The 17,246-nt window shown below is 35.1% G+C and overlaps 1 protein-coding gene across 4 annotated transcripts in view; it reads left to right on the top strand.

The window, feature by feature from the left end:
• The window catches only part of LOC129222851 (6-phosphofructo-2-kinase/fructose-2,6-bisphosphatase-like), a 141,390-nt gene that overhangs the window by 98,387 nt on the left and 25,757 nt on the right, over positions 1-17,246 (top strand). For all 4 annotated transcript variants that reach the window (XR_008580620.1, XR_008580619.1, XM_054857404.1 and 1 more), the window contains exon 7: positions 16,175-16,248. Coding sequence is in view for 2 of the 4 variants with exons in the window: in XM_054857404.1 (XP_054713379.1) it covers positions 16,175-16,248 (74 nt within the window). In the remaining 2 variants the exon portion in view is untranslated. The remainder of the gene's footprint in view (positions 1-16,174; positions 16,249-17,246) is intronic.

The raw sequence follows: 17,246 nt of genomic DNA, 5'->3' as shown, positions 1-17,246 counted from the left end.
GGAGGACTATGTAGTAACAACACATCTTCCAAACACTAAAAAAAAAATTTTTTTTTCGTTTTTGAATAGTTCAAAAGGGTATGGGTGGATTTATAGGGGGCATATGGGGCAATGCCCCCCAGCTTTGGGAGGACTTTATATAGTAACAACACATCTTCCAAAGTCTTAAAACAAAAAAAATCATGACTTTTTCTTTTTTGAATAGTTCAATGAAAATGAAGAGAAAAGCGAATGTCCTTTTCTGATAGGAGAAAGGAAAAAAAAAAGAACATTAAATACAAATAGTACAACTGTCACTGGGGTGCTGAAAATGTGTCTAAATTTTCTATCTTGGACTGAAAACCATTTGGGCAAGTATATGAATGAAAATATAGGCTAAACGAGCTATACATTAAGCTACAACACTTATAATAATTGACGATTTTTTTAACAAATTAGAATTTTTTTTTAAGAGAGAGAGAAAAAAATAGTATCGCAAACTGAATAAATTTCAGTTATCTGAGTGTTATATGAATCTTTTTACTTAGAGGGAGAGTACAATTTTACTTACTTTATAAATACTGTTTAAAAAGTAAGGTAAGTCATAATCATCTAAGTCTAAGTGAGTCAGTCCTTGTCATTATTGAAATCTAAATAATTGAGTCATCAAAAGTTTTGGAAAAATTTGCTGAAATTTTATACAAATCTATAAAAACCTAACAAAGATTGGTAAAATCGTAAAAATCCTTTAACTGTAAAAACTGACGAATTTTCGTAAAAATTACAAAAAATCAGGCAAAAATCTGCAGGTAAGAGTGAATTACAAACAGGGCCGAATTTTCCTATAAGATAAACAAGCTATTGCTTAGGGCCCCTACTTTGAAGTGGATCCCTAACTCCCAAAAAAAAAAAAAATCATGACTCGTTCCTTAAAAAATGGAAATTGCATGAAAACCTATAATATTTGGAAACGTTTGGCTACAAACCTTAAATTTTAAAATTTCTAACAAATGGTAGAGGGGGAGGAATGCCAAAATATGTCAAATTCAGCTCCTTGCCACATCCTGTATTAAAAATGTAAAAAATAGGGTTCTAGAGTTTGTAACATATTATTTGAAATAAATTTTTGTGGCTCACATATGTCATATCTTGCTATTTATTCAATCCAGATTGCAGTGGAAATTCTTTTGTATTGATTGCTTTTATCTTACTTCTTCTGCATATTGTCTATCTGTTTAGCACGGAACAAAATACACACTACTTCTATTTCTTTTCGTTTTCTGCCCCACTTGCAACTGAAGAAAAGTTATGAGAAATCTATGGTTTCTTTTTTCTTTTAAATTTAAAATAGCTATTTCTTACAAAGTTAGAAGAGGACTGTAAAAATTTACAATCAAGTACTAAAATATCAGAGACTGGTAAGTACAAATGAAGTGCGTTAAATAATTTTATTTATAGTCCTCGAAAATAATTAGATAAGTCTTTGAAAATCCTAAGCAAAGTGGGCTCCAATTACTTCTACTGCATATTGTTAATCTGTTAAGCCAGGGGAAAAAAATGATACGCTACCTCGATTCCTTTTCGTTTTCTGCACTACTTATAATTAAAAAAACTTTGTTGTAATGATAAATCTATAGTTTATTTTTTCTTTCAAACTTAAAATGGCTGTTTCTTACAAAGTTTGAACAATACTGTACAACTGTTTAATCTAGTTATCAATTTCTACGTCTATCCAAATTAACCTTTCAGAATGCAGAATTTTATATCCATTTAAAAAAATTTCCTTCGGGGAAGAACCTCCCGGTCCCCTAAAATTGGAGATACTCTATTTCCCACTTAAAAGGGAGCCCTGCGTCACTCTCTTGATACCAGCTCCCTCTATGAAAACGACGCACAAAAAAGTAAAGCATGGACTTATGCATCACAGGAAATAGACAAAAACATGAGAGTGGGTGGGGAGCAGTAAAAATATTGCTCAAAAAGAAAAATCCTGCCCCCCCCCAGGAACTCAGTCCTAAATCCGCCTATGTTTTCTGTTTCTAACATATTCGTAGCAGAAATTTTGTTTACAAATTTCTTAACATTGTAGTAATTTACTAGTTTTGTTTATTGTTTTGTGGATGCTTATTCTAGTTTTATTTAAATTACTGTAACTAGAGACAATACGTTTTACTAGATTCATCTGCGTCTGCCCAGTAGCAGAAACAGTTTGATGCTGCCACGCCCATCGCAGATTTTTGAGGCTTTTTTTTTTTAGTTTTCTGCAGAAACTTCTCAAATCTAAAGCAGAAAAATACAGTTCAAAGTAAAAACAAAAAACACAGGGCCAAAATCTGTGTAGTAGTCCTCAGTGGCTGAGAGGTCAGAAGCACTTGCTCCTCCATCTACCTGTGCCTCAGCTCTCTATTTTATTTTGAACCTTTTGCATCTTTGTTTTACTTGTAACTTTTTTAATTAGTATTTTATTTTCAGTCATTCCCTTTTGCTGATTCATGGTAAGTGTTACGACTAATCTAATGCTGGTCTACCTTGCACACTTTTTTGGGGTTTTTAGTCTCCATCGCAAATTACTGAAAAACATTCTGCTACCAGGTGTATGTGTAGAGACCAGGCTTACCCTTACATATAAAGTTAGTAAAACTGATACAATTATTAGTGTGATTTCACATTAATTGTTGAAATACTTGTTCAATGAGCAAATTTGAATTTTCAGACTACTAATACAAATACAAATACAAATGTGACGACCAGCAACAGGCTCTGGGCCCAGCTAGGCTGGTCCTAGTCAATTAATTAGAGTCCCCAATGAAGATCAATGGCCCTCTTAAAGCTATTCACTCCCTTGCTCATTACCGCCTCTTCCGGTAAGCTATTCCAAGTGCCCAAGACCCTGCTAAAGTAGTAGTTTTTCCTGATTTCCAAGTTAGCCTGAGATTTAAATAGCTTAAAACAATGACCCCTTGTCCTGCTTTCCCCACAAAAATTTAATCCATTTACATCTTTCATTTTGATAAATTTAAATAACTGAATCATGTCCCCTCTGACTCTCCTTTGCTCCAGGCTATACATGTTAAGCCTATTAAGTCTGGTATCATAATCTAAATCTGAGAGTCCCCTTACTAATTTAGTTACCCTTCTTTGAACCCTTTCCAATACAAAAATATCTTTCTTCAGATAAGGCGACCAAAACTGAACAGCATACTCCAAATGAGGTATTACTAAACTCCTATATAAAGGCAGAAGAACTTTCTTAGATTTGTTTGAAATAGATCTATTGATGAACCCAAGCATTTTGTTGGCTTTGTTACTAGCAATACTGCACTGTTGACTAAACTTGAAGTCCTGATTTATACAGACACCCAGATCCATTATATTTTCTGCCTGATTTATGACTGAACCCTGTAAACGATATCTCATACGCTTATTTCCATGACCTAAGTGTAGCACTTGACATTTCCCTACATTAACTGCCATACCCCATTTATCTGCCCACTTAGTAATATGATCTAAATCCTCTTGCAGCTGTTTTACTTGTTCTTCATTTTCGACAATCCCCATAACTTTTACATCGTCAGCGAAACAATTCATGCTTCCAGAAATATTTTCATTGATGTCATTCATAAATATAATAAACAAAAGAGGCCCTAAAACTGATCCCTGAGGAACCCCACTTAAAACATCACTCCAATTAGAATGATTTCCTCTCACAACTACTCTTTGCTTCCTACCAGTAAGCCAATTTCTAACCCAAAGTAAAGTTTTTCCTCCTATTCCAATGTCAGCTAACTTGCTGAGAAGAGCAACATGCGGTACCTTGTCAAAAGCTTTTTGAAAATCAATATAAACAACATCCTCACATTTTTTGTTATCTAAATCTGAGGTAACCTTGTCGTAGAAATGCAATAAATTAGTAGTACAGGATTTACCTTTCCTGAAACCATACTGCAAACTAGTCAACAGACTATTAGTCTCTAAGAACATCATGATCTTAATTTTGATCAAAGTTTCGAAAATCTTACAAATCACCGAAGTCAAACTTACAGGTCGATAATTCCCAGCAATACCTTTAGACCCCTTCTTGAAGAGCGGCGTTATGTTAGCCAGCTTCCAGTCCTCTGGCACCGTCCCCGAGTTATAAGAAGCATTGAAAATATTCAAAATAACATCCACTAATTCCTCTGCACATTCAACTAAAATTTTTGGATAGATATTATCTGGTCCCGGAGCTTTAGTTGCTTTAATCTTTTTCAAATGAAATAAAACCTCCTCCCTGGAAAATACAAAATCCTCAAGCTGTATAATAGCTTGTGTCTTGTTAGTGTCAACTGTTGAGATACAGTTATCGTTAAACACACTGGAAAAAAAGTTATTTAGAACATTTGCAATATCCCTATCGTTTTGGATTAAATTTCCATACTCATCAACCAAAGGCCCAATTTGACTGTTTCAAGCTTTCCCAGAATTAGCGTAAGCAAAAAACCTCTTAGGGTTCCCATCAATGTCATCTGCCAGCCTTTGCTCCAATTCCCTTTTCTGAATCCGTACCAAATACTTAAAATTTCGCCTTGCCTTACCATACTGGAGCCTCTCCGCACTCTGACCAGTTTCTTTAAACTTACGAAAAGTGGCTTGCTTATAATTAAGAGCTTCTTTAGTCTCCCTGGAGAACCACATGAGCCAAATTTTGGTACTAACACCTTTTCTCCTAAATGGAACATAGTCCCCAACGGTTTTAGCAAGTTTATCCTTAAATTCCGTCCACTGCTGACCTACGTCGCTATTTTCCAACCCTGACGAAAAAACCTCTTTCAAGCTCTGCCTAAGTGCAACAAAATCGGTGTTTCTGAAATTGGGCACAAACCTAAATTTATCATCTTTGCACACTTCAAATTTAACACGGAACCTAATGCTGTTATGATCACTATCTCCAATATGCTCCCCTACACTCAACCCCTGAACAAAACTACCTATGTCACAAAAAACTAGATCCAAAATGGCCTCCTCACGAGTTCCCTGAGTTACAACTTGATCTAAGAAACAGTCACCAATTACTTTTAAAAATTCCTCTTCTTTGCCATTACCAGGATAAAAATTATTCCAATCAATTCCCGGAAAATTGAAATCCCCCATTATGATAACGGATCCCTTACTGGACATGTCACTAATAATACGGTACATCTGTTCATCTTGTCGCACGACGAAACGACGACACAAAAAAGTAAAGCATGGACTTATGCATCACAGGAAATAGACAAAAACATGAGAGTGGGTGGGGAGCAGTAAAAATATTGCTCAAAAAGAAAAATCCTGCCCCCCCCAGGAACTCAGTCCTAAATCCGCCTATGTTTTCTGTTTCTAACATATTCGTAGCAGAAATTTTGTTTACAAATTTCTTAACATTGTAGTAATTTACTAGTTTTGTTTATTGTTTTGTGGATGCTTATTCTAGTTTTATTTAAATTACTGTAACTAGAGACAATACGTTTTACTAGATTCATCTGCGTCTGCCCAGTAGCAGAAACAGTTTGATGCTGCCACGCCCATCGCAGATTTTTGAGGCTTTTTTTTTTTAGTTTTCTGCAGAAACTTCTCAAATCTAAAGCAGAAAAATACAGTTCAAAGTAAAAACAAAAAACACAGGGCCAAAATCTGTGTAGTAGTCCTCAGTGGCTGAGAGGTCAGAAGCACTTGCTCCTCCATCTACCTGTGCCTCAGCTCTCTATTTTATTTTGAACCTTTTGCATCTTTGTTTTACTTGTAACTTTTTTAATTAGTATTTTATTTTCAGTCATTCCCTTTTGCTGATTCATGGTAAGTGTTACGACTAATCTAATGCTGGTCTACCTTGCACACTTTTTTGGGGTTTTTAGTCTCCATCGCAAATTACTGAAAAACATTCTGCTACCAGGTGTATGTGTAGAGACCAGGCTTACCCTTACATATAAAGTTAGTAAAACTGATACAATTATTAGTGTGATTTCACATTAATTGTTGAAATACTTGTTCAATGAGCAAATTTGAATTTTCAGACTACTAATACAAATACAAATACAAATGTGACGACCAGCAACAGGCTCTGGGCCCAGCTAGGCTGGTCCTAGTCAATTAATTAGAGTCCCCAATGAAGATCAATGGCCCTCTTAAAGCTATTCACTCCCTTGCTCATTACCGCCTCTTCCGGTAAGCTATTCCAAGTGCCCAAGACCCTGCTAAAGTAGTAGTTTTTCCTGATTTCCAAGTTAGCCTGAGATTTAAATAGCTTAAAACAATGACCCCTTGTCCTGCTTTCCCCACAAAAATTTAATCCATTTACATCTTTCATTTTGATAAATTTAAATAACTGAATCATGTCCCCTCTGACTCTCCTTTGCTCCAGGCTATACATGTTAAGCCTATTAAGTCTGGTATCATAATCTAAATCTGAGAGTCCCCTTACTAATTTAGTTACCCTTCTTTGAACCCTTTCCAATACAAAAATATCTTTCTTCAGATAAGGCGACCAAAACTGAACAGCATACTCCAAATGAGGTATTACTAAACTCCTATATAAAGGCAGAAGAACTTTCTTAGATTTGTTTGAAATAGATCTATTGATGAACCCAAGCATTTTGTTGGCTTTGTTACTAGCAATACTGCACTGTTGACTAAACTTGAAGTCCTGATTTATACAGACACCCAGATCCATTATATTTTCTGCCTGATTTATGACTGAACCCTGTAAACGATATCTCATACGCTTATTTCCATGACCTAAGTGTAGCACTTGACATTTCCCTACATTAACTGCCATACCCCATTTATCTGCCCACTTAGTAATATGATCTAAATCCTCTTGCAGCTGTTTTACTTGTTCTTCATTTTCGACAATCCCCATAACTTTTACATCGTCAGCGAAACAATTCATGCTTCCAGAAATATTTTCATTGATGTCATTCATAAATATAATAAACAAAAGAGGCCCTAAAACTGATCCCTGAGGAACCCCACTTAAAACATCACTCCAATTAGAATGATTTCCTCTCACAACTACTCTTTGCTTCCTACCAGTAAGCCAATTTCTAACCCAAAGTAAAGTTTTTCCTCCTATTCCAATGTCAGCTAACTTGCTGAGAAGAGCAACATGCGGTACCTTGTCAAAAGCTTTTTGAAAATCAATATAAACAACATCCTCACATTTTTTGTTATCTAAATCTGAGGTAACCTTGTCGTAGAAATGCAATAAATTAGTAGTACAGGATTTACCTTTCCTGAAACCATACTGCAAACTAGTCAACAGACTATTAGTCTCTAAGAACATCATGATCTTAATTTTGATCAAAGTTTCGAAAATCTTACAAATCACCGAAGTCAAACTTACAGGTCGATAATTCCCAGCAATACCTTTAGACCCCTTCTTGAAGAGCGGCGTTATGTTAGCCAGCTTCCAGTCCTCTGGCACCGTCCCCGAGTTATAAGAAGCATTGAAAATATTCAAAATAACATCCACTAATTCCTCTGCACATTCAACTAAAATTTTTGGATAGATATTATCTGGTCCCGGAGCTTTAGTTGCTTTAATCTTTTTCAAATGAAATAAAACCTCCTCCCTGGAAAATACAAAATCCTCAAGCTGTATAATAGCTTGTGTCTTGTTAGTGTCAACTGTTGAGATACAGTTATCGTTAAACACACTGGAAAAAAAGTTATTTAGAACATTTGCAATATCCCTATCGTTTTGGATTAAATTTCCATACTCATCAACCAAAGGCCCAATTTGACTGTTTCAAGCTTTCCCAGAATTAGCGTAAGCAAAAAACCTCTTAGGGTTCCCATCAATGTCATCTGCCAGCCTTTGCTCCAATTCCCTTTTCTGAATCCGTACCAAATACTTAAAATTTCGCCTTGCCTTACCATACTGGAGCCTCTCCGCACTCTGACCAGTTTCTTTAAACTTACGAAAAGTGGCTTGCTTATAATTAAGAGCTTCTTTAGTCTCCCTGGAGAACCACATGAGCCAAATTTTGGTACTAACACCTTTTCTCCTAAATGGAACATAGTCCCCAACGGTTTTAGCAAGTTTATCCTTAAATTCCGTCCACTGCTGACCTACGTCGCTATTTTCCAACCCTGACGAAAAAACCTCTTTCAAGCTCTGCCTAAGTGCAACAAAATCGGTGTTTCTGAAATTGGGCACAAACCTAAATTTATCATCTTTGCACACTTCAAATTTAACACGGAACCTAATGCTGTTATGATCACTATCTCCAATATGCTCCCCTACACTCAACCCCTGAACAAAACTACCTATGTCACAAAAAACTAGATCCAAAATGGCCTCCTCACGAGTTCCCTGAGTTACAACTTGATCTAAGAAACAGTCACCAATTACTTTTAAAAATTCCTCTTCTTTGCCATTACCAGGATAAAAATTATTCCAATCAATTCCCGGAAAATTGAAATCCCCCATTATGATAACGGATCCCTTACTGGACATGTCACTAATAATACGGTACATCTGTTCATCTTGTCCCTGGTTTGAATTAGGTTTATAAGAAAATTGATGTAATTTTTTGTCTTTTTTAAAGAGCTAAGTTCTGAGTTTATATCGAGAATAATCGGTAATGCTGAGGCATTTGCTTTAACTTGTGATCAATGTTGTTTATACAATGCAAATTAATTGAAGTGTTATAAAGCATAAATTAGTCACATTTTATCATGATTATTATTTTGTTCTTTTTTTTTGTAAAAAGTGTGTTTTTCATATTGTTCAAAAGAAAAGAAAAGAAAAAAAAACCTTTTCAAATGATGTATTTTGCATTAATATTAGGATTACTCTTTATTTTCTTTGTTTTTTCTCAAAGGTTCATTTATATTAAGTAATTACGATAGACTTATTTTGAAAATATTATAAGCAAATCATAATCTTAATATATAAAAATCAATGTCCTGAGATAACATATATATATATATATATCAACGCACAGCCAATACCTCTGAAGTCTCAGACTTGAAATTTGGCAAGCATGTCCACATGTTTACGAAAGTATCCAGTAAGAAAGGATTTTTCGAAATATCAATTAGTTTAGGAGAAATTGATTAAAACCCCTAAATTTCTGTGAAATTAAAACCTGTCATTGAAATTTAAATCCTTTATTTTCGGAGGCTTTCCTCCATTCAAATCATTATTCAGTACTTCATCTCAACTTTTGGTCGATAGCAAATTTTAAATTTAATATTGGTTTTGTTTCTCACGTGATTCTTCGAGGCTTTTCTCAAGTCAAATAATAATGTTTCTATCTTTTGCTTTCATTTTTTCAAAACTAGAGAAAGTTTTTAAGAACATCATCACAGGCGGACTATCCTTTTGAATTTAGAAGAGTGCAGTTTCCAGTAAAAGTTTGCTTCCCAATAACCGTTAATAAGTCACAAGGACAGACATTAAAAGTAGCAGGGATCGATGTAAGAGAAGACTTTTTTTTTTCAACATGGCCAATTTTATGTAGCTTACTCCAAAGTCAGTTCATCAAGCAGCTTAATAATTTTAACACCAGAAAAAAAACTAAAAATGTTGTATACAAAGTTCTTGCTTAAACATAGGTATAACAATAAAATGTGGATGGCCTGTGTTTGCAAAGATAATCAATACTTTAAAAGGATCGTTAATAACAGTTAAAGATCGGTTAAGGACAATGGCATACGTATAAGGAGTCCAGGGAGGGGCCCCGGGACCCTCCCAAAATTAGAAAAAATTATAGGTAACTAGAGGACCCGACAGACGTTGTTCTGTTCAAACTTTGTAAATTGAAATGTTAAAAACTATCAATAAACTATCAAGTGTTTGATCCGTTCTGTTGAAAATAATAAGTAAAAAAAAAAAATGTTTTAAGCTGCTCTGGTGTCGGAATGCGTATATTTATTACAACTTCATTTATCTCATGCCCACTGAGCAGTTGTTTTATTAACTATTTTTTCTCCCGTACTTGATGGTTTGTTCCTTTAGCCATACTCAAAGGATAAAAAGTGTCCTCAGATATTAAGTGTAAAAATCTAACTACTTAGAACAAACGGGAAATCCTGCTGTAACATCCCCATATGAAAAAGAATAAAACAATCAAAAGGATATCGTTTAGAAAAATTATAAAGGTAAAAACAGTTCTGAGTAAGCAAAAACCACTCATCCCTCCCCATCCCCCCCTCCTGATGTAAAACAAACACATTCTTCAACTAAAATAACTAAAAACTCTTTAAAAACGAAAAACAATTCTTTGAAATATTTCGCCAAATAAACAAAAAATACAGTAAATTACATGAACAGTAGCTTTAAAATGTAAATAAATGATCACGCAACTCTATTGTTCATAGCCAAAGTTGCCACGCCACCACGTTACTGTAATCCAGCTGATCAGTGAGCGAAGCGAATTCCGACCGATTAGCAGTCCAATCTTTTGAACAAAAACTTTTTAAGCTTCATATATTGCCTAATTTGTTCTTTTGGCCAAAGATAAAGATCTTCCACTGCACTGATCTTTTGTGTACAGAACTGCCCTGTTGTAATTTATGTGGACGAAAATATAAAATTTGTTTCGTCTTTAAATTCCATCATCTTTTCCTTTAATAATGTTCTGATTAGTTAGATAATCCTTTAAGTAAGTATTCTTGACATTGGTGCCAAAACTCAGATGGATTTCATCCGAGAAACAAATGTTGCTAGGCAAGGTGCTTTCTGATCATTTGGTTAGGAAAACCTAAAGCACTAATCCGGTCACATGGTTCAACTACGACGACAGAACAAACGTTTTGCGTGAACCTTCCAGTACTTTACTTTAAAATACATCACGGGGCCTAAAATCTTTGCTTTCAAGAAATGAAAAAAAAGAAAAGGCTTCACTCTCTCTCTCTCTCTACGTTTTATCTATTCTCAATTGACATAATATCACAATAGGAAATTTCATTACAAAAAGCAGAGCTGGCTTTCTTATTGTCATTTGGCAACGGGTTAAATATTTATTTCAATTCTCGCTCAACAATAGGTTAAAATTAATATTAAACATTTGGGAGATATAATCATCCAATGTTTAAATTAATTAACAAAAACGTTTCTGATTCGATTCATCGCGCTTCGAAACCATGCTTGCCACAACTTAATTACACACAAAATATTTGATCAAAATCGGTCCAGCCGTTTAAAAGCCTTATGGTGAAAAAAGTCCGCACAGAAGATTTTTATATATTAAGATAAGTAATTATTATAGGGGATTTTCGAAACTAGGTGCACCAAGCACTGTTAACTCTTGCTAACTCCATTACCTAAGCAATGCCAGGTATGGGAATGCTAGTGAATATATAAGAATTAACGGGTCTGGGTCGAAATCCCGACAGCCCAAACCCCGACAAGTCAGAATCCCGACAGATGGTATCCCGACTGCCCAATATCCTGACAGGGCCAAAATCCCGACTGTCCAGAATCCCGACAGGGTCGAAATCCCGACAAACGAGAATCCCGCCATGGTAGAAATCCCGACAAGCCAGAATCCCGACAGGGTCAAAATCCCGACATGGTCAAAATCCCGACAAGCCATGAATCCCGACAAGCCAGGATCCCGACAAGGTCGAAATCCCGAATGGCCAGAATCCCGACATAGTCAAAATCCCGATAAGCCAGAATCCCGACATCATCAAAATCTCGACAAGCTCAAGAATCCCAATAACAAAATCTAAATAGAAACACTCAATTTTGATTAATAAAAGACAATTTTTAACTAAATACTAGCCGCCTTCGGCGGGCGCCACGTCCTCGACACATGTTCAGTTTTTAATATATGTTTACATATTACTTAAAATGTTCACTTCTTTTATACATATTACATATATATATATATATATATACACATATTACATATATGTAATATTACACGTTAATTTGCATATTACACATTGCTATTTTTGTGATCTCTTTATTTCAAAACAGACTTCAATATGAATTCAAATGACATTTCGTACAAGCATGGAATCACATGTGATTTGGTGCTGAATGGTCTTTTGGTTCCATTTTCTCCAAGAGGGTGGAGTGCGACATTTTCTATGTCATGCGAGACTTCTATAACTCAAGAAGTGATTGACGGATTTAGAAAAAGGGTAGACCCCAGAAGGTACAGATGATTCGATTTGGTGCCTATAGCTTCAGGAGGGCGGAGCAGTCGAACATTTTTCTCTCATTATTTGTGACTGCCATGTCTCGAGAAGTAATGCAATGATTCAGACAAAATTTGGTCTGCAGACTTTGTAAAACACAAGGTGCTTATTTTTTTAAATTTTATTGGTGTTTATCCTTTCAAAGAGATGGCGCAAACAGATATTCTTTCTCGTTTACTATGACTGCTATTATCTCAAGAAGTAAGGCAAGGTTTCAGACAAAATTTAGCGTACACGTGCAAATTTATTTAAACTGGCCCTATTTCTGTATTAAGTTGATTTTTTTAATCATTTTGCGAGAGTCATAATTAGCGTGATTAAATAGGCAATGAAAAATAAATTAAATTTAAAATTTTTCTTAGTTTGCCTCAAGATCAACCAAGAGAAAAAAATAAAGAGAATATGAGCAAGCTTTAAAAAAAAAATCTAAACTAGCAAAATATTACATATGTTCCTAAGAACGTATAGACGCCCGAAATATCCATTTTGACGTTTCCCGAGTTAATAACAGCGAGTTTTCTCATGACGTCTGTATGTACGTATGTATGTGCGTATATGCGTATGTGTGTATGTATGTCGCATAATTCAAGAACGGTATGTCCTAGAAAGTTGAAATTTGGTACTTAGACTCCTAGTGGGGTGTAGTTGTGCACCTCTCTTTTTGGTTGCATTCGGGTGTTTCTAAAGGGGTCTTTTGCACCTTTTTTAGGGGGAATTCATTGTTAATTTCGATGCAAACTCAAGTGGTGTTATAATTTGGAGGACACTTGGCAATTTATCGCCAGTCTCTTAATTGCCAAGTTTTGTCCCCACTTTGGCGATTTTTTTAAAATCTGGTTTCAATGTGACCATTGTTGGTGATATTTAGAGTTAACTCTTGAATCGCATTAAAACTGCAATAATGGGGAAATAACATTAAATAGGTGTAAAAGGAAGTCATGTGATGCACACATCAGCTCGTTTTCTTTGTAATGTAAATACCCAGGACATAAAATAACTAGCTGATGTGTGCATCACATGACTACCATTTACCTCAATTTAATGACAGTAGTGCCTTGGATTATGCAAAGAAACACTTTAAATATTTTTTGTTGCGAACCGAAGCAAAAAAACCTTTATTCAGATTGATTTTCCCAAAATTGGACATTTTAACGTAATTTAATGGTCAACTCTCTGAATATTGGCAACAGATTTGGAAAAAAAAATCGCCAAGTTGGCGACAAAACTTCGCGGCTGAAAGCTTGGCGATATATCTCCAAGTTTTTGACAAATTATAGCACCACTTAAGTTAGCATTGAAATTAACAATGATTTTCCTCCAAAAAGGTGTAAAAAAACCCTTAGGAACATCCGAAAGCAACCAAAAGGGAAGGTGCACAACTAGACCCCTCTAGGAGTCTACGTACCAAATTTCAACTTTCTAAGACATAATTTTTTTGAGTTATGCGAGATACATATACACATACATACGGACGTCACGAGAAAACTCGTTGTAATTAACTCGGGGATTGTCAAAATGGATGTTTCGGGTGTCTGTACGTTCCTACGCATGTATCCACGTGTGGTCGGGTCGAAAAAAAAACTCAACATTCATTTGGGGATAAGCAAAATGGAAATTAAGGCCGATTTTGGAGTGAAATTTTTTTTGCGAATACAATACTTCCTTTTTTTGTAAAAGGAAGTAAAAACTGAATTAGCATTCTTTCGAAATTTTTGTAGCGAAAATTTACCAGTTGAGGGGCTGCTAGGCCTTTTTGGGATTTTGACCCTGTTGGGATTTTTCCAGGGTTGCGGAGTTGGAGAGCCTTCGACTCCGACTCTTTTACTCCAAAACCAGTCCGACTCCACCAGCACTGGCAGAGTTGTGGACTTTGACAGAAAATGACCAACTCCGACTCTTGAAATTTTAAAACTTCGACTACAGACTCCGACTCCTCAACCCCAAAACCAGCCCAACTCCGATTTCTACTGCCCTGGATATTGGACAGTCGGGATTTTGTTTTGTCGGGATTTTGATTTGTCAGGAATTTGACCCTGTCGGGATTCTGGCTTGTCGGGATTTCGACCTTGACGGGATTTTGGTCTGTCGGGATTTTGACTCTGTCGGAATTTTGGTCTGTCGGGATTTCGACCCTGTCGGGATTTTGGTCTGTTGGGATTTCGACCTTGTCAGGATTTTGGTTTGTCGGGATTTCGACTCCGTCGGGATTCTGGCTCGTCGAGATTTCGGCTGTCGGGATTCTGGCTTGTCGGTATTTCGACTGTCGGGTTTACATCCGGATACCAGAATTAACATATGTAAGTTTTCTAATACAGTGAAACCTGTGTAAGTTGACCACTTGCGGTTCAGAACTTTGGCGGTCAACTTAGACAGGTGGTCAACTTATAAAGGGCGGTAATGTTTCTTTTTTTTGTCATTTCTTGCATCATGTATTCATTTTTTGTAGAGTTCACCCTTACTCTTTCTGTTAAACTCACTTTCAGTGTTTAACATTATTGAAAGTGAAACAATAATTAAAAATACCTATTAGTATTTTAATAATAAACAAAAAATAATTTTGTTATTTTTTCCTTGTTTTTAACTATATTAGACATTGTAGGTTCAGAAATTCCATATATGCCAGCTAATTTCCTCTGGATTTCTCCATTTTCAATTAATTTTAATATTTCATACTTTTTATTAATCTCAAGTTCAACTAACTTTCTTTTTGAAGCCTTTTTATGTATAGCACAAAGAGTAACAAGCTCGACTCTCCCAGTTCATAAAGGCAAAATTAAAATGTCCTGTCTCTTAATCCCTTGCACCAGAAACATGTAACTTTACTCATTAGCAGCCCAGATCTGTGTACCCGCAGTGTGAGGGGCCCCTGTCCTTAAAAGGGCTAATGACCCTAGAAATTGAAGATAAAATAGAAAAAAACTAGCACTAAAACTTATGCACTTTACAAATAGACACTGCTGGCCACTAGGGAGGGGCCCAACATATTTTGTTGCAGGGAGGCCCAAAATATCTAGATCCGGGCCAGCTCTTTTTGCACAATTCCTATGTTGCCATAACATATTGCAACTGAAAGAAAAGATTTTGAACTTTTCTACTGACACCTATTTTCATTGAACAGAGAACAAAAAGCTATCTCAAATAGAACAACAAATGAAAAACAAGTTTAGAGAATAAAGAGCAAGCTACCAGTTTGTTTCGCACTCTTGGCTTCCTTAAGTGGTTTTCCATCTCCAGCTCAGTCACTTTCCTATGCCGGGCTGATGAGTGCTAATAAGCACGAAACTGCAGTCCTCGGCTGGAAATGACTGAGCTGGCGGTGTATTTCACGTATTTCTGCTTTAGCCCTGGCTAATGGGCGGTAATTTACTGAATATAGTAAAATGCTAGTCTGTCATCAAAGCATTAAAAACATTCTTTGAAAGCTATCAAATAATAATAATAATAATAATAATGAATAAATAATAAAATAAAATAATTTACTGCAGAAAATTTAAAAAAAAAACCAAGTGGTCAACTTACAAAGGGTTTTTTACAATACTTCAAACCAAATTCGGCGTACATTAGTAGTCAAGATAGACAGGTGGTCAAGATAGAGAGGTGGTCAAGTTACAGAGGTTTTCCTTCATTATATGAGATAGGACAAATTCCGTTCCTGACAAAAGTGGTCAACATAGACAGGTGGTCAACTTACAAGGGTGGTCAACTTTACAGGTTTTACTGTAACAGTTTTCGTAATTTTTCTTTCTCGTGAAAAGCAAAAAAAAAAATTTTCACTGATCCAGAAACTTTTTTCAAATTTTTTCCAGTCTAGTCTGCAGTGGAGAGTGGTTAAGAAACGCTGCTCAAAATTACCTGTAAGCTTTTTTCAATTGGCTCAGGCATATGTTGGTTTGCATTAATAGCAGAAAGTCTTGATCTGCTGATGAAATTATTAATATGTTTGTTAAAAAATATATGATTCATTTTTGATACTTACAGCTGACAACATGCAATTATCTTCAAAATAGTTTTTTTCTATTTATAGGTCATATCCAGAGCAGAATTGTTTATTATCTGATGAATATTCACATTATTCCTCGTTCTATTTATCTTACAAGGGTAAGTGTCGAATTTAGCTACGTAGCACACTGCCATATGCAATTGTTGCAAAAATTGATTTTAGGTAAAAAGCATACTCATTTTAAAACAATTTTATCAAATAGGAAAAAAAAAAATCTTGCTTAGCAAAGTAAAATCATATAGAAATAGAAATTGACACTTAGTGATTATTAATATAGCATGTCAGTTCAAAGTTTATTTTGTATTCAATGAAAAATTTCAAATCATAGATGAACTTTATATGTTCAGAAGAAATTTATGAAACTCTTTTAATTTTGATGTTATTTATTTAAAGTTTTTTTCTCTTATAGTGTAGTTTATAAATCTATTCATGTGAGGGCTGATCAAAAATGAATAAGATTTTTTTTCTACACTTTCGTAAGTAATTAATGTTATAGAATTGAGCAGAGATTTTTTAAGCTCAATTATTATCAAAAATGTGTCAAAAAATAGCATTACTGTCCTGCATATGTGAGTGTCAGATAAAAAATAAACAAAATATTTTAATAACTTCTTTTCTTTTTCTTTCTGATAATATAATTTTTGCTGTAGTTAAATTTTTTTAGAAGCTCTCATGTTTTTCTGAATAGATACTTTCTATAATTTTTTGCTTTCATTGCTGTTCTATTATTTTGTAAGGGGAGGGGGGGGGGAATTGTGTACATTCCTCATAACAGAATTTCTTGATCATATTAGGAAGTGCATATTTCAAAAAGCAACATTTCAAAATGGATATACAGCAATATATTTGGGTGTACATTGTACAATAAACTCTCGATTATCCACAGAATTGGGTGGCACAAGCGATGTGGATAATAAAAATCGCGGATAAACAGCAAAAAGGCTAAAATGAGGGACAAATAAGGTAAAAATTATCCTTCCGCAAAATCTTAACTGTATTGATGCATACTACTTTCTTCAAACAGTGAAAATAAATACAGTACAGAAGAAATGTTTTGTATTTTTGCACAACAGAACTTAACTTCAATGAAGAACAA

Source organism: Uloborus diversus, chromosome 5 (assembly GCF_026930045.1).
Source record: "Uloborus diversus isolate 005 chromosome 5, Udiv.v.3.1, whole genome shotgun sequence".
Lineage (NCBI taxonomy): Eukaryota > Metazoa > Arthropoda > Arachnida > Araneae > Uloboridae > Uloborus > Uloborus diversus.
This window is presented reverse-complemented; position numbering and strand designations above follow the sequence as displayed.